The 23,072-nt window shown below is 44.6% G+C and overlaps 1 protein-coding gene across 1 annotated transcript; it reads left to right on the top strand.

Annotated features, from left to right (window-relative positions):
* The first annotated feature begins 885 nt into the window (after nucleotides 1–885).
* On the top strand, nucleotides 886–22,705 carry LOC112215778 (collagen alpha-3(IX) chain). Its single transcript, XM_024375170.2, has 32 exons — nucleotides 886–1,206; nucleotides 2,574–2,642; nucleotides 4,157–4,192; nucleotides 4,295–4,366; nucleotides 4,866–4,919; nucleotides 7,459–7,494; nucleotides 7,931–7,954; nucleotides 8,164–8,217; nucleotides 8,801–8,854; nucleotides 9,266–9,307; nucleotides 9,444–9,500; nucleotides 9,733–9,786; nucleotides 9,893–9,946; nucleotides 10,142–10,195; nucleotides 10,348–10,401; nucleotides 10,546–10,599; nucleotides 10,817–10,870; nucleotides 10,992–11,045; nucleotides 11,158–11,211; nucleotides 11,526–11,570; nucleotides 12,969–13,022; nucleotides 13,158–13,211; nucleotides 17,045–17,098; nucleotides 17,200–17,271; nucleotides 17,873–17,908; nucleotides 18,358–18,402; nucleotides 18,500–18,532; nucleotides 20,205–20,351; nucleotides 20,509–20,563; nucleotides 20,701–20,883; nucleotides 21,125–21,202; nucleotides 21,438–22,705. Exons 1-32 carry the CDS (start codon nucleotides 1,141–1,143, stop codon nucleotides 21,620–21,622), a joined length of 2,037 nt encoding a protein of 678 aa, XP_024230938.1. The 5' UTR covers nucleotides 886–1,140; the 3' UTR covers nucleotides 21,623–22,705.
* Nucleotides 22,706–23,072: the final 367 nt, after the last annotated feature.

The following is a 23,072-nucleotide window of genomic DNA, read 5'->3' on the forward strand; positions in this document are numbered from 1 at the left end:
ATGGAGCACCTTGCCATAAGGCAAAGGTGATAACTAAGTGGCTCGGGGAACAAAACATCGATATTTTGGGTCCATGGCCAGGAAACTCCCCAGACCGTAATCCCATTGAGAACTTGTGGTCAATCCTCAAGAGCCGGGTGGACAAACAAAAACCCACAAATTCTGACAAACTCCAAGCATTGATTATGCAAGAATGGGCTGCCATCAGTCAGAATGTGGCCCAGAAGTTAATTGACAGCATGCCAGGGCGGATTGCAGAGGTCTTGAGAAAGAAGGGTCGACACTGCAAATATTGACTCTCTGCATCAACTTCATGTAATTGTCAATAAAAGCCTTTGACACTTGTGAAATGCTTGTAATTATACTTCAGTATTCCATAGTAACATCTGACAAAAAATATCTAAAGACACTGAAGCAGCAAACTTTGTGGAAATTAATATTTGTGTCGTTCTCAAAACCTTTGGCCACGACTGTACACTAACAGTTGAGGAGCAGTGTAGCACAATGGCATGGATACTGTTAAAATGTCCCCTGGTGAATATTGTCAAAGTAGGCCTGTGAATTTGACAAATTGTTGCAGGTTGGTGCAAGGGAAGCTTAGTTGTGGACCATTGAAGGGTCCTTCCAGAAGTCAGATTTTTTTTTTTTATACCTCCCATCCATTCCAAACCGACTCTACTGTAGCACTTGATGTAGATCTGAATGATTTGGATGGGTGAAAGAGATATGGTGTAGCTCCATCCATGTCATCTTTAGGCCAGTGGAGCTTTCACCATACTGCTTTCACCAACCTTATAACTTCAGGATTCGGATTGGGCATTAGTGCCCCCATGGATTGGCAGGAAAGTTCTAGCACAGCCCACTTTTACTGGCTCCGAAGTCGTGCACCTCTACCTCGCTCCCCCCTCCATCAGTTCCTCACCTCACAACTCCCCTCATCCCTCTCTACAGTGCGATCTGCCCCCCTCGGCTGGAGGCTCAGGTTTATCTGGAATCAAGGTGAAAGCCATTCAGGAGCCGCGCGCTATAAGGTGAAGGAGAGATCCGTCACGAAGCCGGGGGGAGAGTGTGCGATAAGGACTGGGTACGGGGTTCGACTTTTTCTGCGTCAATTCTGATTTGAGGGGCGAGCGGGAAGCTATGTCTATATTCTCAGCTCTCGGGCTGCTCTTGCTGTGCCAGCTTTTGGCATCATCTCCAGCCCAGGTAAGCGGTGGCTTTGGTGCGCCCGTTATCCATCCCTAATGTTTTCATCCGCAACCTTGTGCTCGGAATTGCTGTTTGCATAGCTTCATTGTAAACTGCCTGAAGAATTTGTAGGCACTCAACTGGCCTGATGTTCTCATTTCGTTGATAGTTTATGCGTTCTGCTGTGGGTGTAAATGTGTCAGTCTAATCCTTCCATGATTATTAGGCTTCCTGCAAGGTGGACATATATAGGCTATTTTATCGTCCATTTTTATATGAACCTTTGACACAGTTTAATACATAGGTTATATATAGACGGTTTCGATTTTTTTTCCTACGTGTTAGTGCCTTTCTTGTTTTATAAGGTTGTATGTAGCCTAGGTGTCGATTTGTTCAAAGATTTCTGAATGGGTTATTGAAATAATTAGGTTATTTATTTATTTAATCATCCACAGGTGTCCGTGAAGGACTGTTGTCTTTTCAGTTAACTTTTTTAATTTACTTGCGAGTTCATGGAGTAGGGGTTATGGAGTAGATGCTAAAGAATGCAGAGCCTGAAGGTCAGTGGCCTATTCACAATGACACCTTTGTTCATTCAGCCGTGCTCTTTGGAAGCCCTTGGAAACACCTACGCTTTTAGTCCAGTCTGAAATTAAATCAAGTATATTCATTATAATATTTAACTTAAATTATTCGTTTGTGACCCTAGAAATTCTTTGCACTGCCTGTGCGTAATTGGGGTCATTTCTGCATTCAAGAGCTCGGTTGTAATAAAGGTTATTTCATGCGCATAGCTTTGTCATCATATATGTTGTGATACATTTGATTGTTTTAATTTCTTTCAGTTTAATGTTTAGGAGATTCAAAGCAATATGATTAAGGGGGGAGGGGGTTATACGCACGACACAATGCAGAGTGCCTGGACACGGCCCTTAGCTGAGGTATATGCTATTATAGACTGGTTACCAACTTAATTATTGCAGTAAAATTAAACGTTTTATCAAACCAATGGTATATGGTCTGATATACCACAGTTGTCAGTCAATCAGCATTCAGTGCTCGAACCACCCAGTTTATAATATAATACAACTTGAAGCCTATCAATGTGGCCACTTCTTTTTCGTTCTGAATAATGACGCACGATCAGTTCACCCTATTATTGGAATACATTCAACAACAAGCATTTAGACTTTGTATATATATTTGTTTAGGTACAAGGTTTATCCTGTCTATTTTTTCATTCTTAATGCGCACATTCCTTCCGTGCCCATTTGAACATAAAGCAGCTTGATTTTAGACCATTTATGAATACGTATCACATGATAATACCTATCAGTCTTGCGGATATTTGTATTCATTTTTGACGTCTTGGTTTTGTGACGCAGAGACCCGGCCCACGAGGAGCAGTCGGGCCGCCAGGACCCCTGGGACCGGCAGGGAAGGATGGTACTGACGTGAGTTAGCTAGCCAGACACCGAAGAAGCATGAGGGTCTCGCTCCCATTGGTTTTGAGACCACTGTAAGGCAGTGGAGTGGAGTAGAGCTGGGTTTTGCCATCCAATTACTGAATGAAGTTGTCATCATGGCTGAGGCAATCAAGTAACCTGTTACTTTAGCACTCGCTTGTCAAACAAATTTGAACATTTACTTATGTGGACCTACATTAGTATTTATGTCAACTTTTTATAGGGAAAGTGTTGTCTTTGATCCTAATAATAATCAAAGTAATTTTTATGTTTCTACAATGTTTAAGGGGGAAAATAAAAAAAGATGCGTTTATTCAAGTTGTAGCCTACTGATTAACAACAACCAAACTGAAAATCCAAGAATGACTGATATTATATTTCTAATCACAGCTGTTTTAATTTCCCATCATTGATGATAGTGGTGTTTTAATGTTGGTCTTGCAATCAAATTCTGGTCAAATGCTCTCTAGTTATCCAGTTTATAACAGATTGACTCCTCCCACTGAGAGTCTTAACCCTGCCTTACAGGTATTTAGTCATCATTAAACACTATGTACACAGGCCTTTTATTGGCCGGAGGGCACCCGATGACACATCAGAGCCAATCATGATAGAAATGGGGAAAAACCTAAGGTCGGAACTTAAACCAGCAACCAGGTTCATACTTGTGCTATATGTTAGAGGGGAAATAGGATTATGTGCTCAAAAAACAAAAACACTAAGGCCTATGGTCTCAAACCTTACAATAACTTGATATGTTAATGGATCCCCAAACAGAGCCTGCCAACTTTTCTGATCTCATAACAGAAATTCAAATACACTTGATATTTTATGCCTATCAAACCTTTAGATGTTGGGGATTGAATAGCTGTGTTGCTTCAGTGGAGTAAAGTCAATTCACCACAGTTTGGAAGGCCAGCCAGCCATACAGAAGACCCATTCATTCATACATTCCCCAACCCTACGAGAGCATCTAAAGTTTCCCCTCACACCTCCTTCCTCGCCACCCTCCCTTCTCCTACTCCCTGTCCAAACCAACCTGAGGCTTTCATCATGTGACCATTCCACTCAGTCTTTTAGAAAGGTTTATTTTTCCCCATTGCCCACTGGGAGATTTAGGGCAGAGGGTAGCTACAACCACCTGTGTGTTAAAGCACTTCATACACACAGTCTGTATATCACTGGTAGCCATTCAACATATAGCTTTAGATAAGTTTCATTTCAGTTGTGTTTTGATTGGCCTTTTACGGGGGGAAAAATGGCCAGAAGGACGTCCGTATTTCACATCTTTCTGCTGAGATGGTATTATTCGTCTTTAAAACACACATACACACTCACGGTAATTGAGTGGCATTTGTGACTGCGGACTTGTATTAACATAAAACGTAATCACTTGTTATTTAAGGACATGATATGTCCAAAATCTAATTCCCAGACTGAAATCAAAGGCCTTTGAGATGTGTGTCCAATTGGAATCGTATGTTGTTTCTTTTGATTGGCAGGGCAAAGATGGCCCTGCTGGACTTTCAGGAAAAGCTGTGAGTATAACAACAGAACATAACCTTTTACAACAACAGATCAACAATAACATTTTGTGAGGTGTTTGATTGTTCTAACACAGACCTGTTCCAATGGTTTAGGGACCCAAGGGGAAAGCAGGGGGAGCAGGAGGACCAGGGAACCCAGGCCTGCCCGGCCTCCCAGGGGTGGACGTAAGTGACCCGTAGAAAGTCACACACACACACACACACACACACACACACACACACACACACACACACACACACACACACACACACACACACTGGTCTTGTTATTGATGCTTAAGAGATTGCCTGAATTGCTGTCATAGACTCACCATGCACCTATTAGCTATGCAGTAGCTTGAGGCTATTGCTACCAAACTCTACTCCTTGACACTTGCTTAGACTGCTTCCCAGTATTCACTGTATCTCATCGTATAATTGACTGCCTGGAGTCGACTGATTTGGACTGAACAGCCATGTACCTGCATACAGAGCGAGGAACCTGTCCTCTATTCAGTGAACAACTTGCTCATAGCTGCCTCTTGTTAGAGAACTTGAATGAATTATCCCATAAAATGTGTCCCCCCCCCATCTATTCAAACAGTTGAATTGAGTCATTTAGATGTAAGAAATAGCACAGTGTAATGTCTAATAATGTTTCAACGATGTTGTGATTCTTCCTCAGGGATTGACAGGTGCTGATGGGCCTGCAGGGAAGGACGGTCCTCCAGGGGAGTTGGTAAGTGAAGTGCCTATCGGTCCCCCAAGGTTCCTGCATGGCCGTTTGCCTCTGGATGTGCCTCATTAACTTTAATGACATCTTTAACTAAAGACGGTCCCTTTGGCCTCATCAATCAGCCACTAAAACACACAGATGCATTCACACACATACATGTACACGGGACGCGCGCGCACACACACAGTATGTACAGAGTGACAAAAGGCATTAACGATTTGGGGTGCCTCAGTTAGTTCAACTTATGAAAACCCACCCATAGAGCTGGTGTTGTGACCTTAGAATGACCTTAGGCTGAGGTAGGTGCCATCCAGTCCTCTGTGTATCATATCTGTATGACCCTACAGAATAGAGAGAAAGGGGGTTAGTTAGATTGAGCTCCTTGAGACCTTGGTGGGCTAAAGCTGGTACCTACTCAGGCCTCTGTTTTCTCCCTGTCGGGATGGATTTGTCGAACAGATTCCCTTTGTGGGAATGTTTTTAATGAGGGACAGGGTGACACAGAGTCAGATTTATCTAGCTCTGGCCGCTGCTTCCCTAATCCCGCCTGGAATGTGCACAGCTGCCCACCAATCCGGCCAAGACCATAGGAAGCAGAGGGATCTGCGGCTTGGATGCAGGAGGAAATAAGTACAGTTATCCTCTGAGGAAGATGAAGCGCTGAGAATATGAATGCCGGGGTGGTAAAGGCAGGAAAGCAGTACAGCGCAGGAGAACGTAATGGTTTTACCTAGCACCTCCAGAACTGGATGTGACATGTTGGTAGTCATGCATTAAATGCGAGCTATAAAAGGATGTTAGAAAGGGTCCTGTGATCACAACTTGAAGGGAGGAAATGGGTCCGTTGTCAAAATGGAGGCAATTCAACTAATTAGTCACACTAATCAGGAAGTGAGTGTTTATTTCCTGGCTAACATCCATGCACTAATGGGATGAAGGTTGACAAGCTTGGACGTTCTCTCCCTCCCCCTGCTCACACCGAGGAAGGGATTTGGGCGGAAGCTGTTTTCAGAGCAAAACACAGTAGCTACATTTTCAGGAAAAAATAACCTTTCACTGTCAAGACATATCTACCACCTCCCCAAAACAGTCACTAGATAATGAAGTTCACCGATGCTCTTCAACACACATAACCAGCCTTTACTGCTTAGACTAGAGGAAGACGCTGTATGTTTTCACTATTAAAGGTGCTACACATAGGATTCTTTAGAATTTTTGCATTGTAATTTCAGAAAATGTCCATAATATATCTGGCGCTAACAGTGGGACGATAAGTGTTTCGCAGTATTACTTACCCGCCAGTGTTGTGATTGGCTGCGATATTCGCCTATTGATTTCTCCCGCCGGAGCAGCATCTGTTGTCAAACTGGGAAAGCTGTCTTTACTTTGTGGCTGTGTTATCTAGTGGAAATTGTTCTGTCATTTCCTGGTTGCAAAAATTCTACACTGTTCGCTCAATTTCAGTTTATGTTATAAAAACAAGCACTGAGTAGTGTAGGGAATCCTTTTACCATCTAAATCGCTGTGAATATATATTTTCAATAAGAAGAAAATATAGCTTTTTGAAGCTGGTGGACCAAAACCGCTGTTTAAAGCTGGTGGTAACTTTCACATTTTGGTCCACCAGCTTCAAATAGCTGTAAAATAAATCAAACAGAGAATACTAGAGATACTGAGAATAACAGTAAAACAGTGAAAACAAACCACGACACATTCCCATGCGTCACAGGAGACATGCACGCGTGTGGCTCTGTGTGTGCATGTTGGATACGTGCTCGTGTGCAGGTGCATGCGGGCGTAAGTGCTGTGTACTGTATATGTGCGTGCATTTATGTGCTTGAGTGCGTGCAACAGTGTCTGTGCATGTGCATGTGTCTAACTGTGTGTGTTAGTGTGTGTATTTGTGTAGCAGGCCAGTCTACACTCATCCAATATAAAGTCAGTTGGAACAGTGTGGAATGTAGTGTGGGTTGCCATGACACCACTGTGTTAAGTCTCACCGTGAGTCTTTTTCTCCCTCACACCACACAAACAGTCCAAACACAGCTGAGATGGAATGTTGGTGGGGTTGAGTGTGTGTGTGTGGGGCAGAGGAGGGGTTGGAGGGCAAAGGAGGGGGGCAATGCGAAAGAGAGAGGAAACAGGGAGGGAGGGGGAGTGAAAGAGTGGACAGGAAAAGGGGCATAAAATAAAGGAGAGGGGTGGGGGGGGCATCTTTATTATACTCTTGTTTTGGGTCATATCAGGTCACTGCATCACTTTTCAGCATAGGAAAAGTGTATTCAGTTTACATTTGTAGTATCTTTATATTACTGTAATAATTTTGATTGTTTCCCACCTATTTGGACCAAGGCAGTTGCTCTAGTTTTGCCTCACTGATACATGACTCGATGCTGACACGTCATCCCCTCCCAAAGACCTCGAAACCCAGTTTTGGCACAAGAACATGCAAATAATGTTTTAGGTTTTTAACCTAGTTCCCACCTAGTTTCATTGTATCTGTCGAAGTTGTCTGAGCGGTTGTGTGTCTTTGTCACTACAGGGCGATGCTGGACCTCCCGGACCAGGTGGACCTCCTGTAAGTACAAGTTCATCTTCCATCTCTGTTACATGCCCAATAAGACATCAACGTAGCCTGTATCACCGGTCCATGTTCATAACCTCTATTACACCAGACTGATCACTAGAAATATAGATGCTTTTGATTACACACCTGTCAACAGCTAAATCCATAACTAGGGCCCAGAGTTTCCTGGTCGAGTCACATGGTCAAGAAAAATGCTGGGCCCTACCTATATGACACATACAAACGTTCCCAGTTATAACATAACACAAACACACACAAGCACACACAGCTGTCTATCACCGTATGCATATGGTGTACTGTCACACATCTTCAATTCCCCCTATACATTTGAACCATTATAACATCAGCTTGTTATGACACGATGGTTAATAAGTTGTCTTGTGTGTGTGTATGTATGTCTTAATATGCCTTTCCCTGTCTTCCGTAGGGCAGAGGGAGACCGGGAGCTCCAGTGAGTACAGATGGCGTGTGTGTGTGTGTGTGTGTGTGTGTGTGTGTGTCTGTGTCTGTGTCTGTGTCTGTCTGTCTGTCTGTCTCTGTGTGTGTGTAGATATTTTTGCATGTCTATATATGACTTCTAGTTACGCACGTGTTTGTGTATGTCCGTGCCTGCTGCGTGTGTGTGTGTGCTCTCACCCAACCCATTTCTATTGTTTCCAGGGGCCACCAGGAGCCAATGGGCTTGCGGGCGGAATCGGGCCACAGGGACCAGCAGTGAGTGTTAAGACCAATTAATGAATTCATCCCGATTAAGAAAGATGTACAACAGACAGGAAACAGGGAAATATACACATACACTTAATCACCTCTTTGACTGCCACTACTGGGTATCTAGTGGACTCCCTGGTATCTCACGATGAAGCAATCAAGTTTGCAAGTTTAATGTTTAACCACTGAATGACAAGTAAAATCTACAGTACCAGAAGCAGCATCACTCCAGGACCAACACTGGAGATCCCTGAGACAGAGAAGACAGGCACGTCTCTCCAATCGTTTTCCCATAAACACCTCCATAAACAGTTCTCATCTCCGGGGAGTAGAGTGGGGAAAGACCCCTGGAGAGAGAACCAGGACTGATTGGCGTGATCGTGATGAGGCATGATTTCAGTTGAGCTTCATATCAGAGACGCTGGTCAGAGGTTCAGCAATGGAGCGTCATCTTTGATTTCCTTTATTTTAACATGATGAGAGTATGGGGCAGTGTAAGTCTATGCAGTGATTTTGTTACAGTTTATATGCAAATGAATCAGGTTGATTGATTGACTCTAGCCTGTGTGTTCCTTTGCCTCTCTCCCAGGGCCCTGAGGGTCTTGCAGGATTGGCTGGGCCACCCGGCCCTGACGGACCCCCAGTAAGTACAGAACATCTACATTATCTGTTGATTCTCCACCTTAGTGACATTGTTATTGCTGCCATCAGTCAGGGATGGATATGCATGGTCACACAGATGTGGGGTGAAGAAATGCTTAAAGAAAGAAAGATGGAAATGTTACACATTCACTTGGGCTCCCGAGTGGCGCAGTGCTCTAAGGCACTGCATCTCAGTGCTAGAGGTGTCACTACAGACCTTGGTTCAATTCCAGGCTGTATCACAACCGGCTGTGATTGGGAGTCCCATAGGGTGGCGCACAATTGGCCCAGCGTCGTCCGGGGTAGGCCGTCATTGTAAATAAGAATTTGTTCTTGCCTAGTTAAATGAAGGTTAATTTTTTTTTAAAGTATATATCAATCTGAACTTCATTCTTCATTCTACCTCTCCAAGGGTCTTCCTGGGGCTCTCCCTGATGGCAGTGGAGATCTGTTGGTAAGTGTCAGGACGTTTTTTCAGACCCAACACATTTAAGTACATGAACCCTGTACTGTGCTGCATTGAACAGCAATGGGACATTATTTTTCCTACATGCCTTTGCCTAATGCAGTGTTGTCTTTCCCCTTTATAGTGTCCTGCCATCTGCCCTCCTGGCCCCTCCGGCCCTCCAGGAATGCCTGGATTCAAGGTGGGTACAGGACATTGTTGCTCTACTTTACTGAATATACCTTTTAAAGCTCGGAAATGTGTGCTTTTCAAATGACAGTTTCCCCCAGGAACATGACAGCTAAACTAACTGTTGTATCTCTCCCATTCTCATGATCTACCCTTCTTGGTCTTTCTTTATATCTCTCGCCATCCCCCTCTAAATATGATTCCCTTGCTTCTTCCGTATGTCTTTCCTTCATCTCTTCATTTAGGGTCACACAGGACACAAAGGAGACAAGGGAGAGCTCGGGAAAGACGGAGAGAAGGTGAGATCAATTTAGAACTCGGGGAGCAGAAAGGTTCACTAGTCTGAAGTGTTAATCCGGATGTGGAATACCTATTGGTAACTGTGTGTCCTGTTGTCTCTCCCAGGGTTATGCTGGCCCATCTGGTCCTCCGGGTATTCCCGGCACTGTGGGCCTGCAGGTGAGGGATGTCACCTAATGTGGCTCGAAACACAGACATTTTTTATCTGTTGCCTGTTTGTTTAGATTGTCCAGTACTTTCTGCCTCGGGCCTGATGTGTGAATGGTATGCAGTATTGATCGTTCTGATTGATTCTTATGGTGGTTGGGATTGATTCTGATTGGTTCTTAACCATCCCGTGGTGTTTTTTCCCAGGGTCCTCGTGGTTTGAGGGGACTTCAGGGCCCGATGGGTGCAGTAGGAGACAGGGTGAGTACCATGCCTCTGAATGTCTTTGTCACAGACCTCTGTCTTCTGTCTGGAACTTACAGACCAGCACTTCAATAGGCTGCGGTGGAAACGCTATGTCAGTTTCCCTGATTGCAATGCATCTACTGTCTCTCTCTCATTATTCTTTTCAGGGTTTACCTGGTTTCCGAGGCAAACCTGGTATTGCTGGCATCATCGGCAAGACAGTGAGTCTCTCCTTGTTTGTACTATCTGTTGAGTAGCATATAACCCGTACCTCACTTCGGCACTGGTGTTTATTACATTGTGTTAGGTGTCTGCCATTGGTCCCATCAATAAAAAGCTCTGTGTCTGTAATTTGACAATCCCAGGGTGATGTTGGAGAGAAAGGACCAGAGGGATTTAGAGGGCCAAAGGGCGAGATTGTGAGTAGATAATACACACATGCTGTACATTTTTGTATTGATATTTGCATGTCTGACTGAACATCCTCTTTAAAGGCAACTCTAATCTCTAATGACATAACAGACTAAACAGCCATATGATGGTACACGGTGTGAGTACAGGAGATTGTAAAGGATCTAATGTTGCGCTACAAACCGTTCAGGTAATGTAACATTGTACCTTGTCATTTCTCAATAGGGCAAAATTGGTCCAAAGGGAGTTCCCGGGGGAGCAGGACCCAAAGGGGAGCCTGTAAGTCTTAAAATACAAATCTTTTCAAATACACATCTCTAATAAAATGTAAATCTCTCATGAAAACAGATATTGCAGATCTCGGATCCCCTGACCAACAGAGTGTTTCTCTCCTCTGCAGGGCATCCCCGGCAGAGACGGGAAAGATGGCACCCAGGGACTGGACGGCGAGAAGGTAAAGTGGCACCCTTTCCTCCCAAAATGCTCTCTGCTCTGCTGACATTTCCCATGAGCTCACGGTGGGTGTGGCTGATGTCTTAAGTGACAGTGTTTCTCTGCGTTGCCAGGGCGACGCCGGACGGAATGGGGTACCCGGTGAGAAAGGACCCAACGGCCTTCCTGTGAGTATCAAACCCAGTGTGTCTCCCTCCCCGTGGCCGTAGCTGCTGTGTTAAGCATGACATTATCTAGCGTCCCGCTGTGTTAAGCATGACATTATCTAGCGTCCCGCTGTGTAAAGTTGGCCATTATCTGTCCCACTGTATCCTACTTAGGAGATGCCTTTTAACCTGCACACACTGATTCTCTTACACACTCTAATCACCACACAATCATATCTAACTGAGTTTCTCACAGTGTGTTTACTAGGCCCAAGTCCCATTATAATCATCGTACTACTGTGGCCCAGAGTCATGTTTCTATGTCTGTGTTTCAGGGTTTACAAGGAAAGGCTGGCTCAAAGGGAGCCACAGGAGGAGTTGTGAGTATGACAACAATGCATAACCAGGTCATGAAGACAGTGATTTCATGAAGGAACGGATATGATGTATACAATGGGGCCATCTAGAGAAGGATATCACCATTTTTACCACCCCAGAGATCATATTCAATTATTCAGTTCTAATATGTAATTCTATGGTTTAAACCCCAAGTCGCTGTTCACTATTTCCACACCGTGGGGGTAAAATTGGGGGAGTTCTCATAGACGGCCAGCAAAAATATCCTACATTTACATGTAGCTTATGAGTGCATTTCACACTTTGTTTTTGGTTCTAATTGGATTGTAGGGTTTGTATGAATGTCCTGTTTGTATGAATGTCCTGCTTATGCATATGATGTTTGTGACATCGTTGTAAATAAACTGCATTATACAACAACAACAAAAACACTTCAACTTAACCTTCAACCAGTAAAATGGCTCTTTGGCTACAGCCTATGTCAACGAGCAATAGCATTTTAGGTAACAACTGCTGCATCCAAAATAGGCATTTTGCAACTATCACAACCAAATGTAATTTTTGCGACTGTAAAAGCAATAATCAAAACAACAGTGCAAGCATATGAGAACTCCAACAAGTGTTTTTGTTTCGAAGCAAAAACGACGCCAATCTAGGCTATTTTCTTAGTGATGTCATAAAGCCATTGAGGTCACAATGATATTATCCAATCAAAAGATGGAATCATTCAGCTAATATTACAACTGATATCATAGACCCAGTTGGTATTAGATATAACGTCACAGCCCGCCTGTGGGGAAAACACATCAGCTTTTTGGCATGTTTGTTTTCTTTTCTGTATAACAAAAAAATCGAAGTTGTCTCTTTTACCATAGGAGTCAAATGGAAAGAATGTTTGTTTTCCCCAATTTGTGGGCGTGGTCGAGGGGGATTCATTCTTATTACGTGAATACAGACTCAAAAGAAACAGCTAGTGGTGTCATAGTCAGTAATGTCATAAATGTGTACTGTGATGTCACACACCCAGTGACATCACACATGGTATCATACAATCAGATAATAAACCATACAGACAGTGATGTCACCAATTATGTCATGTCAATTACAATCAAAGGTTCCCTGCTCAGACGTTGCATGCAATGGTTGCGTGCCACTTCATCAACTGTGCCGTCAGGAACCAGATTGCTATAACATATGATGTGGTTAGCTAATACTTAAAATACCTATGCAGGTGTTGTAAGATCTGGCAAGAATGTGCCCATTGGAACCATACCGACAGTAAAGTCACAAATGAAATCATACTTTAAGAGTAAATACACAGTGGTGTCACAAATGACATCATACAATTAGAGGAACCATTAAGCCAATGGCAGTGAAGTTAAGCCACCACATAACCCTTCTGTTAAACCTTTTCTTCCCAGGGCGACCCAGGAGAGATGGGAGAGGCAGGGCCGTCTGGAGAGCCAGGTATTCCTGTATGTATCTGATGGGCTTCTGGGCAGTGGGGTATTATCGGGGTGTCTGTGTGTTGTGTGTTGTTTTGTTACATTGCAGCCGTGGTGTATCAGCTCGTCTCACTTGCCTGCACCATCATCTGACTCCTCCCACAGGGCGACATCGGTATCCCAGGAGAGAGGGGCGAGGCGGGAACCAGAGGAGTGGCTGTAAGTAGTCTAGGTCAAAGTTCAATACCGTATCCATGGAAACGTGGCAGCATCCACCTGTTGAGATGGCAGTGGGTAGAGTGGAGCCATGTACTAAGGCGGTAGGTAGTTTACTGGTTAGAGTGTTGGGCCAGTAACTGAACACTGGTTTGAATCCTGGAGCCGACAGGGTGAAAAATCAGCCGATGTGACCTTGAACAAGGCACTTATTAACCCTAATTTGTTGTAAAACAACACATTTCACTGCACCTATCTGGTGTGTGTGACAGTAAAACATTATTTTATTTGTTTTATTACCAAGCAGAAGTGTTTTTCCTGACCGTTAGAAAGTATGGTTAAAACAGAGCGTAAAACCTCTGCCCTGCCAGAGCTTCCCCAGTCAACTGTAAGTGCTGTTATTGGGAAGTGGAAACTGCCAATGGAAGCAACGTCAGCACAATAACTGTTTGTCAGGAGCTTCATGAAATGGGTTTCCATGGCCGAGCAGCCGCACACAAGCCTAAGATCACCATGCCAAGTGTCGTCTGGAGTGGTGTAAAGCTCACTGCCATTGGACTCTGGAGTAGTGGAAAGACGGTCTCTGGAGTGATGAATCACGCTTCACTATCTGGCAGGCCGACAGACGAATCTGGGTTTGGCGGATGCCAGGAGATCACTAACTGCCTGAATGCATAGTGCCAACTGTAAAGTTTGGTGGAGGAGGAATAATGGTCTGGGGCTGTTTCTCAATGTTCGGGCTAGGCCCCTTAGTTCCAGTGAAGGTAAATCTTAACGCTACAGCATACAATGACATTCTAGATGATTCTGTGCTTCCAACTTTGTGGCAAAAGTTTGGTGAAGGCCATTTACTGTTTTAGCATGATCATGCCCCGGTGCACAAGGTGAGGTCCATATAGAAATAGTTTGTTGAGATCGGTCTGGAAGAACTTGACTGGCCTGCACAGAGCCCTGACCTCAACCCCATCGAACACCTTTGAGATGAATTGGAACGCAGACTGCGAGAGAGACCTAATCGCCCAACATCAGTGCCCGACCTCACCAATGCTCTTGTGGCTGAATGGGAGGAAGTCCCCGCAGCAATGTTCCAACATCTAGTGGAAGCCTTCCCAGAAGCGAATGATTTTGGAATGAGATGTTTGACGAGCAGCTGTCCACATTCTTTTGGTCATGTAGTGTATTACCACATGACCTTTTGATGAGTCTGCTGCTCTCTCATTCTCTCCCATTATGCTTACAACAAGTCTGAAATGAAACAAGAGCACAGAGGAGTTATTAGAAGGATTTCAACGCCCAACAATACTCAACTGTTTCCCTAAAGTTTGGGTGTGACATTCATTTTAAGTTCCAAAGCTTCTCGCCCCTAAAAGATAAGTCATAACTTCCTGGATTACTTGTATTGTTTTCATGTGGACATTAGCAAGTGAAACAAGATGGTGTTACACATTTTATCCATCGTCTTATTGTTTGTTTGAACATACAGTATGACGATTGAGAGAGGATAAGGGTGAAAACTTCCCCTTATTTAGTTAAATCATAAAACACAATTGGTTGTGATCAACTGGGAGACTGTTGGATAGCAACATACAATATGAGTGAGAAAGGTACAGAGGAAGAAAGAACATAACCCCCCCCCCCAAAAAAAAATGCTAGCATCGCAGCATTACTAATAACAGGGGAGGTTAGATTATTCTCTGGTTCAAATCCCAGAGCTTTGAAGAGGACACGTAACCCTAATTTATCCTGTAAGTCACTCTGGATACGACTAAAATGTAAATGGAAACGGTAAAACATATGTATGAAAATACCCTCAAATAAAAGATGACATTCTGTACTATTGCCTCATATGAAAGATTTGATCTCAAATCCAAAATGCTGGAGAGAGCCAAATGTACATATTTTAGCTTCACTCTCCAAATAAATACGGAGGGACGTGTATATTCACACTATATACACACAGTGGCCCGTTTATTAGGTACACCATCCCATTCACTAAAATGGATTGCTCCTACAGACAGTGAGTAACGTGGCCATGGCTTGCTATATAAAGCAGGCAGACAGGCGTCGAGTCATTCACTTACTGTTCGATTGAACTTTTCAATGGGAAAAACGAGTGCATAGTATAATCGTCGGTGCCAGGCTCGCCGGTTACTGTATTTTAGAAAAGGCCGGCCTCCTAGTCTTTTCACGTACAACAGTGTCTAGGGTCTACTGAGAATGGTGCGACAAACAAATAGCATCCAGTCAGCGGCAGCTTGTTGATGAGAGGTCGAAGGAGAATGGCAAGAATAGTGCAAGCTAACAGGCGAGCCACAAACAGGCAAATAACAGCGCAGTACAACAGTGATGTGCAGAACGGCATCTCGGAACTCATTGGCCCTTATCACAGATTGGCTACTACAGCAGACGACCACACTGGGTTCCACTCCTATCAGCTAAAAACAAGAAGTAGAGTCTCCAGTGGGCACGCCATCACCAACACTGGACAGTAGAAAAAGTAGAAAAACATTTTCTACTGGTCCGACTAATCCCGGTTCCTGTTGCGTCATGCTGATGGCAGAGTCAGGATTTTGCATAAGCAGCATGAGTCCATGCCCCCATCCTGCCTGGTGTCAATGGTACAGGCTAGTGGCTGGGGTGTAATGGTGTCGGGAACTTTTTCCCTTGATTCTAATTGAGCAACGTTTCCGTGCCCTGAAGAATTCAGGCTGTTCTGGAGACAAAGCGGGGTACGACTCGGTACTGGAGGGGTGTACCTAATAATATTGTATATAGCTATTCTCCTCCAGTTAGATGGAGGCAGTGGTGAAGACAGGAGTGTATAAAATAGGTATGGATGGAAGCGGGTCAGAGACACAGAGGGGATTTTGTCTTTGGATCCCCATCAGAACCCTAGAGGGAGGGAATTCAGGATACAGCCAGGATATAAAAGTGATTATCATGCTCTACACCAGGGTTTCCCAAACTGGGTCCTTGGGCCCCTCCACGGGTGAACTTTTTGGTTTTAGCCCCAGCACTACACAGCTGATTCAAATAACCAACTCATCGTCAAGCTTTGATGATTTGAATCAACTTCGTAGTGCTAGGTTCAAAAACCAAAACGTGCACCCAGGGCGGGGCCCCCAGAACCGAGTGTGGGAAACCCTGCACGACATCAGCAATGACTCTTGGGCCTCTTTCATCAAGCGCAACTGCAATACCAAGTATAAACAATCATGTCCTTCTTTGTTGGTGTCTCTTAAAAAGGTACGGTTCGGGGCCTCCCGGGTGGCACAGTGGGCACTGCATCGCAGTGCTAGCTGTGCCACCAGAGACTCTCGGTTCGAGCCCAGGCTCTGTTGCAGCCGGCCGCGACCGGAAGGTCCATTGGGCGATGCACAATTGGCCTAGCGTCGTCTGGGTTAGGGAGGGTTTGGCCAGTAGGGATATCCTTGTCTCATGACGCACTAGCGACTCCTGTGGCAGACCGGGCGCAGTGCACGCTGATCAGGTCGCCAGGTGCACAGTGTTTCCTCCGACACATTGGTGCGGTTGGCTTCCGGGTTGGATGCGCGCTGTGTTAAGAAGCAGTGTGGCTTGGTTGGGTTGTGTTTCGGAGGACGCATGGCTTTCGACCTTCGTCTCTCCCGAGCCCGTACGGCAGTTGTAGCGATGAGACAAGATAGTAACTACTAACAATTGGATACCACGAGGGGTAAAAAAGGTAAGGTTCAAATAACAGATCATATTGGATGAGGGAAGGCAAAAAGTCAAAGGTCCGGATGAGATGTACTTCCTGTGTCTGCAGGCCCTGATGTATTTCTTGTTGTGCTAACATAATGTTGTATATTTCCCAGGGGGGCATCGGACCAGTGGGCAACATCGGGGTTCGGGGCAGCAAAGGCTTCCAGGTCAGTGGTATGATGGGATACATCCTTTCTGGACAATCCCTGAATGAAATTCTGTGTCATGTGTTGGAGGTCTTCTTGATGGTGTCTGTCATGTTCAACAGGGAATAAAGGGGTCTCTGGGGGACCCTGGCCTTCCCGGACCAACCGGAATCCGCGGCGGATTTGGTGAGAGGGTGAGTGTGACCCCGAACAGAACGCTTGCTGGCCAAAGACTGCAGAAGTGACCCACAGTGATGTTCACCCTGGGGATTTGAACATTTCACCATCAGTTTCCAAGCCCACGAATCCCTATTCACCACACAGATGTCCTTGTGGGAATTAACAAGGCCTTTCATTTGTAGCTATGCCTTTAAAAACAGATTACAGCTATTGACCATCTGACCCAATATTGGACTGCACACAAACACGCACACCCATAGCTCCTCCTGCCACACCCATTTAGATCAGAGCAGTGTATGCTCATAACCTGGACAGTGTGGGCTTACTCACTCCAGCCCTAACGGTGTACTGTACTGTACCCAGGAGAGAGGTGAGAAAGAAGAGTCCTGTTCAGGAGCCGAGGGCAGAACAAAGCCTGGCTTTATCCAGCTTCCTGCTCTGTCCCACTCCACAATCCCCCCCCCTCCTCCTCACTCAATGCACACAGTCTGCCATCTATGGAGCCATGGGCTCTGCTACTGGTCTCCACAACCACTGGCTCTCTTTTATTCAACAGTCCTCTCTCTCTCTCTCTCTCTCTCTCTCTCTCTCTCTCTCATTCTGTTCCTACTGCAGGGTCCAGTCGGAGCATCAGGCCCTAAAGGAGACGTGGTAAGTTCACATGTACTACACTTGTAGCTCTCTACAGTAGTGGTCAAAGGTCAAATTAAGTTGAGAATAATAATACCATAGAAACCCCGTTCCCACTGTCTTCATTCAGCATTCAGTGTGCTCATGGGGTTACCCTGTTTCTTGCCTAGTTAAATATATATATATTTTAAATAAAGGGTTTGGAGAGAATCTTGCCATTGTCATTGATAATGGGAAAGGTTATAGAGGTGGGAATATGGTTTTTTGGGCTCATTATGGAAGATATTGTGGGGGTATATTTTACTTTTGTAGGGACATAACCAAAGATAGATGTGATATTTTCTATGGAAGCTTCTATGCACACCCAATTATTGTTATTCAAATATTCACTCAGGCTTGAAAAGCAAAAGGAAAAATTATAACCACTCAGTAAATGGCATCAAAAAATAATTATTTTGTTTTCTGTTCAGGGTGTGGCAGGAGCTGATGGTTTGCCCGGGGAGAATGGAGAACCTGTAAGTTATCTTTCATATTTTAAGTTCAGTCATTCATCCAATCAACATGAAAACATGTGTGTCATCCAATTTCTTTTGTCTTATTTATCATTTTCAGGGTCCATTCGGTCCAGTTGGCCAAAAAGGAGAGGTGAGTAATCTCTTTATCTTCATCCAAACGGTGGAGTGAGTCCTTGTCAGAGTTGAATGTATGTTTGACAACCACATATATGTTTAGGGCCTAGATTCAGTCAGATCACGCGTTAACCGGTGATAGCAGTCACCTGCATTGAGGATGTATTGGTGGTGTCAGAGATGGAACTGTGTTGGAGCAGTCGAATCGGTGAATAGCGGCTCTTGCGATCATTGTCACAAAGCCACACCCGCCCCACTCCAGTTAGAAGTTCAGACTGAGAAAGTGTACGCTACATAGAAATGATTACGCTCAAATTGATTTTAATTTTTTTTATTAATTTAAAAAAAAAGATTTATGATAGGGCCTCCCGGGTGGCGCAGTGGTCTAAGGCACTGCATCGCAGTGCTAGCTGTGCCACCAGAGACTCTGGGTACGAGCCCAGGCTCTGTCACAGCTGGCTGCGACCGGGAGGCCCATGGGGCTGGCGCACAATTGGCCTAGCGTCGTCCGGGTTAGGAAGGGTTTGGCCGGCAGGGACATCCTTGTCTCATCGCGCACTAGCGACTCCTGTGGTGGGCCGGGCGCAGTGCACGCTGACCAGGTCGCTAGGTGTTTCCTCCGACACATTGGTGCGGCTGGCTTCCGGGCTGGATGCACGCTGTATTGAAAAGCAGTGCGGCTCGGTTGGGTTGTGTTTCGGAGTACGCATGGCTCTCGACCTTCACCGCTCCCGAGTCCGTACGGGAGTTGTAGCGATGAGACAAGACAGTAACTACTACTGCGACTCCATGCAGTGGGAGCCACTTGTGGATTTGACAGCTCTAGCTAAAGTGGATCTGATTGAATAGAGCCCTAGGTCCAACTCCATTCATTGACACATATTTTACTGGCAGGTTTGTCCCTCTAGATAACTACCACAACAGTTGTGATCACATTCACTAGGCGTATAGTCAAAAGCTCTACTTAGTTGGGCTTACTATCATTGACCCTTTTTCCCTATCTCACACATCTTTAGTGTCTCTTTCCCTTATTATGGTCTCTCTCCACTCTCTATCTTTTCTCTGATATGTTGCCAGAGATTTGGTGTTTGCACTAAATGCTGGTGCCCAGGCCAGACTGCAACACACAAACTCATTGTACAGGATCCCAGCTCACATTCCAGGATTAGCTGGATTAATTAGCCTGCCGTATGATTGCTTAGCCCAGTCTCTGCCATCCCCACTCTCTGCCATCCCCACAGGGGAGAAGGGAGTCACGCTAAGCTGCAGCACAGTTTACCTCACAATTAATGTAATTACAGCCAAGGCACTGATGTGGCTCGCTAACGCTACCTGCTGCTAGCTACAGCAACTCTCACACTTAGGATTTGTTGTGATCATTCAATGAATTATCAAATGAGACATATGTACACTCCCACACTGATGTTCTCAAGGAAGCGACCAACTACAGTGTTTACTTTTCCAACGCTCTTTGATAAGTCAGGTTGTTTCTTATTCTGGGGTCATCTCAAATGAACTACTGAACCAGAAACAATTGAGCAGTCTGATTAGTGTGCAATAGAGTGCAATAGACCTAGACTTTCTTCCCTGACAACGGAACCTCTCCACTGAATTTAACTCTGTTTGACATTTACTTAGTGAACACAAGAGCTGTATATTTGATAAAAAAATGTTTTGTGTGTTTACAGTCTGGGAAGCGTGGAGAGCTGGGACCCAAGGGCGTGGTGGGACCACAGGGAGAGCTCGGAGCCAGAGGGGTTCCTGGGAAACCAGGCCTCATGGGCTTTCAGGGTGAACAGGGTCTGTCCGGAATCGCTGGCAAGATTGGTGTTCCCGTGAGTAACCTCTTTGAGTAACTAGGGTTAATGCTGTACTTCGATCTATGTCAACTTGGCAAGTTGGTGTCCCGGCACCAAGAATGTCTCAGATCGACTGAACTGTCACTGACGACACCTGCTGAATTAAATGTGTCTTCCCTGTCTCTGTTTTCAGGGTAAACTGGCAAGCGAACAGCACATCAGAGAATTGTGTGGATCTATGATTGATGGTGAGGATTTTGGAGATCAAAAGGGTTGTAGGGTGCAGTGTCCTTGTCTTTCTTTAAACTACCAAAAAGGGACTTTAACTCCTTTTTGACAAAAACATGTTTGCAAATTTCTTGTTCCTCTGTCCTGCCTCTCTCAGATCAGATTGCAAAGCTGGCTTCCAACCTCAGAAGACCCCTGTCCCCTGGCCAAGTGGGTCGCCCCGGCATTGCCGGACCTCCGGGGAAGCCAGGCGAGACTGGGTCTATCGGTCACCCCGGCTCCCGTGGACCTCCTGGCTACAGAGGACTGCCTGGAGACCTGGGAGACCCCGGTCCCAGAGGTAAGTAACAGGAGATACACAGGTCCATGCCGAGAAACATACGGCTCAAACTGCCTATGTGATCAGCACAGAGCAATGGACTAACAGATAGTAACTTTGCAGCACAAAACGTACTGTACGTCTCATATGAAGTGTACAGACAGGTGTGACCATCTCTAGTATGTTAGGCATATTGCACAGTTCTCAAAGTAGTGCCAATAGATTGTCTTTTTTGTAACATTGTTTTCCGTCTCTTCCACAGGTGATCTTGGTGAACAGGGTGACAAGGGACCCATTGGAAAAGCCATCGAAGGGCCCGTTGGAGACCAAGGATACCAAGGTTTGACAGTTTATACACCGTGCATTCACAATGAGTGTGGTTTGGGCTAGAATGATACAAGTTCATGGGTAGCGAAGGGGAGTTGTATCAGTAGACTCTCTTTGCCACAAACCCCTTTGTGGGACATCTGAGCCTCTATTTAAGAGTAACGCAGGGTTCCACTGTGTGTTTGAATTAGTGTGTACTTGTTGGGAGACTTGGCTCATCCCCTGCACTCTTGTTTCTGTGCCCATAGGTATCCCAGGAGTATTTGGAATCGTCAAAGACGGGCGTGACGGATCCCCAGGAGATCCAGGAGAACCCGGAGAGGCAGGTAGGACAGGAAGGACCGGGCACTCGGGCTCCCCAGGAATCTGCGACACTACCGCCTGCCAGGGGGCAAATGTCCATGCGAAAACCTCCAATCCCAAGAACCATTAAACATTACTTCCCTCATCCCGGAACTAGCCATCCCTGGGAGGAGAAAATATGAGGAAGAGAAGGAGAGGAGAGAGACGAGTCACATAATGTCCTCTTTAAATGTATTTAAAACAAGACGGGAACAGTAGCAACAGATTTATTTTGAGGAAGAGAAGAACATCCCAAGAGTGTTAAAAGAAGGAAAACAGCAGTTTGGGAAAACAAAGAAACAAACTGAGACTAAAAATCTAGACTCCACCCATCCATGAAGTGGACAAAGCTGAGTAAACATTTCACAAGAGAGTTAGAAAACACCAGCATTGCTCCAAATACCATCAAAAGTGTTGTTTTTTTAAAATTAACAACTGAAAACAACTTTACTGGAAAAGTGCTTATAGGCCATTATTTTTCAAAATCATTTATGTGTGTAAAAGTATGTACTTATGTTCTTTCACTCCCTAAACATCTTGCGTCACATACCCCCGTATGGAAGATAACTCTCCAAAACACTACAACCGTGATTGTCCTTGCAGTGAATGCGTATGTGTCAAGGTCCTTTCTGCATAGACCGCGGGTGTTACCTCACAAGACAATCTTATGATATTGTAAAATAGGAAGATATGTGCCAGTGAGCAAAGTGAAGTCTGCCAAGGAGCTTTGTGTGTATCGCAAACAGGCAATGAAGAAACCTAAGTGCCCAGATATTTTGGATATTGATGCAACCACAGTATTTTCCAACTCTTGATAGATTCGTTTTTTTTTAAATCAGTTTGTAAAGTTTTTTTTTTGTCAATTTCCTTTTTTGTCTTTCGTTTCACTTTAGACGATTACATGTTTGATTTTAAAATCTCCCTTCCAATATGTTTTGAAAATAAATACAGTTGTGGATGCATCAGAAATTGTAATTGTAGAATAACACAATTTGTGTTCTTTATCTTTTTAATTTTGCAATGACCACATCCACTATATACCGGTGCTGTATCTATTAAATATACATGACTTTAAATACTATTTATTATTTGTGGGTGACTGTTGTATGTACAGTAAGATGCTACAGCACCATGTAAGAAATAACAAATAAAGCCACTTTTCAGTAAAACATTACTCTTTTCTACATACAGTGCCTTGCAAAAGTATTCATCCCCCTTGGCATTTTTCCTATTTTGTTGCATTACAACCTGTAACTTAAATGAATTTTTATTTGGATTTCATTGTAATGGACGTACACAAAATAGTCCAAATTGGTGAAGTGAAATAAATAACTTGTTTAAAAAAAAATCAAAACAGAAAAGTGGTGTGTGCATATGTATTCACCCCCTTTGCTATGAAGCCCCTAAATAAGATCTGGTGCAACCAATTACCTTCAGAAGTCACATAACTAGTTAAATAAAGTCCACTTGTGTGCAATCTAAGTGTCACATGTTCTGTCACATGATCTCAGTATATCTACACCTGTTCTGAAAGGCCCCAG

Source organism: Oncorhynchus tshawytscha, linkage group LG16, assembly GCF_018296145.1.
Source record: "Oncorhynchus tshawytscha isolate Ot180627B linkage group LG16, Otsh_v2.0, whole genome shotgun sequence".
Classification (NCBI taxonomy): Eukaryota; Metazoa; Chordata; class Actinopteri; order Salmoniformes; family Salmonidae; genus Oncorhynchus; species Oncorhynchus tshawytscha.

Coding starts and splice junctions, on each gene's coding strand:
- LOC112215778 (XM_024375170.2), top strand. CDS start 1,141: ATGTCTATATTCTCAGCTCTCGGGCTGCTCTTGCTGTGCCAGCTTTTG. Junction 4,920..7,458: donor ACGGTCCTCCAGGGGAGTTG/GTAAGTGAAGTG, acceptor TTGTCACTACAG/GGCGATGCTGGACCTCCCGG. Junction 10,600..10,816: donor GAGGGCCAAAGGGCGAGATT/GTGAGTAGATAA, acceptor ATTTCTCAATAG/GGCAAAATTGGTCCAAAGGG.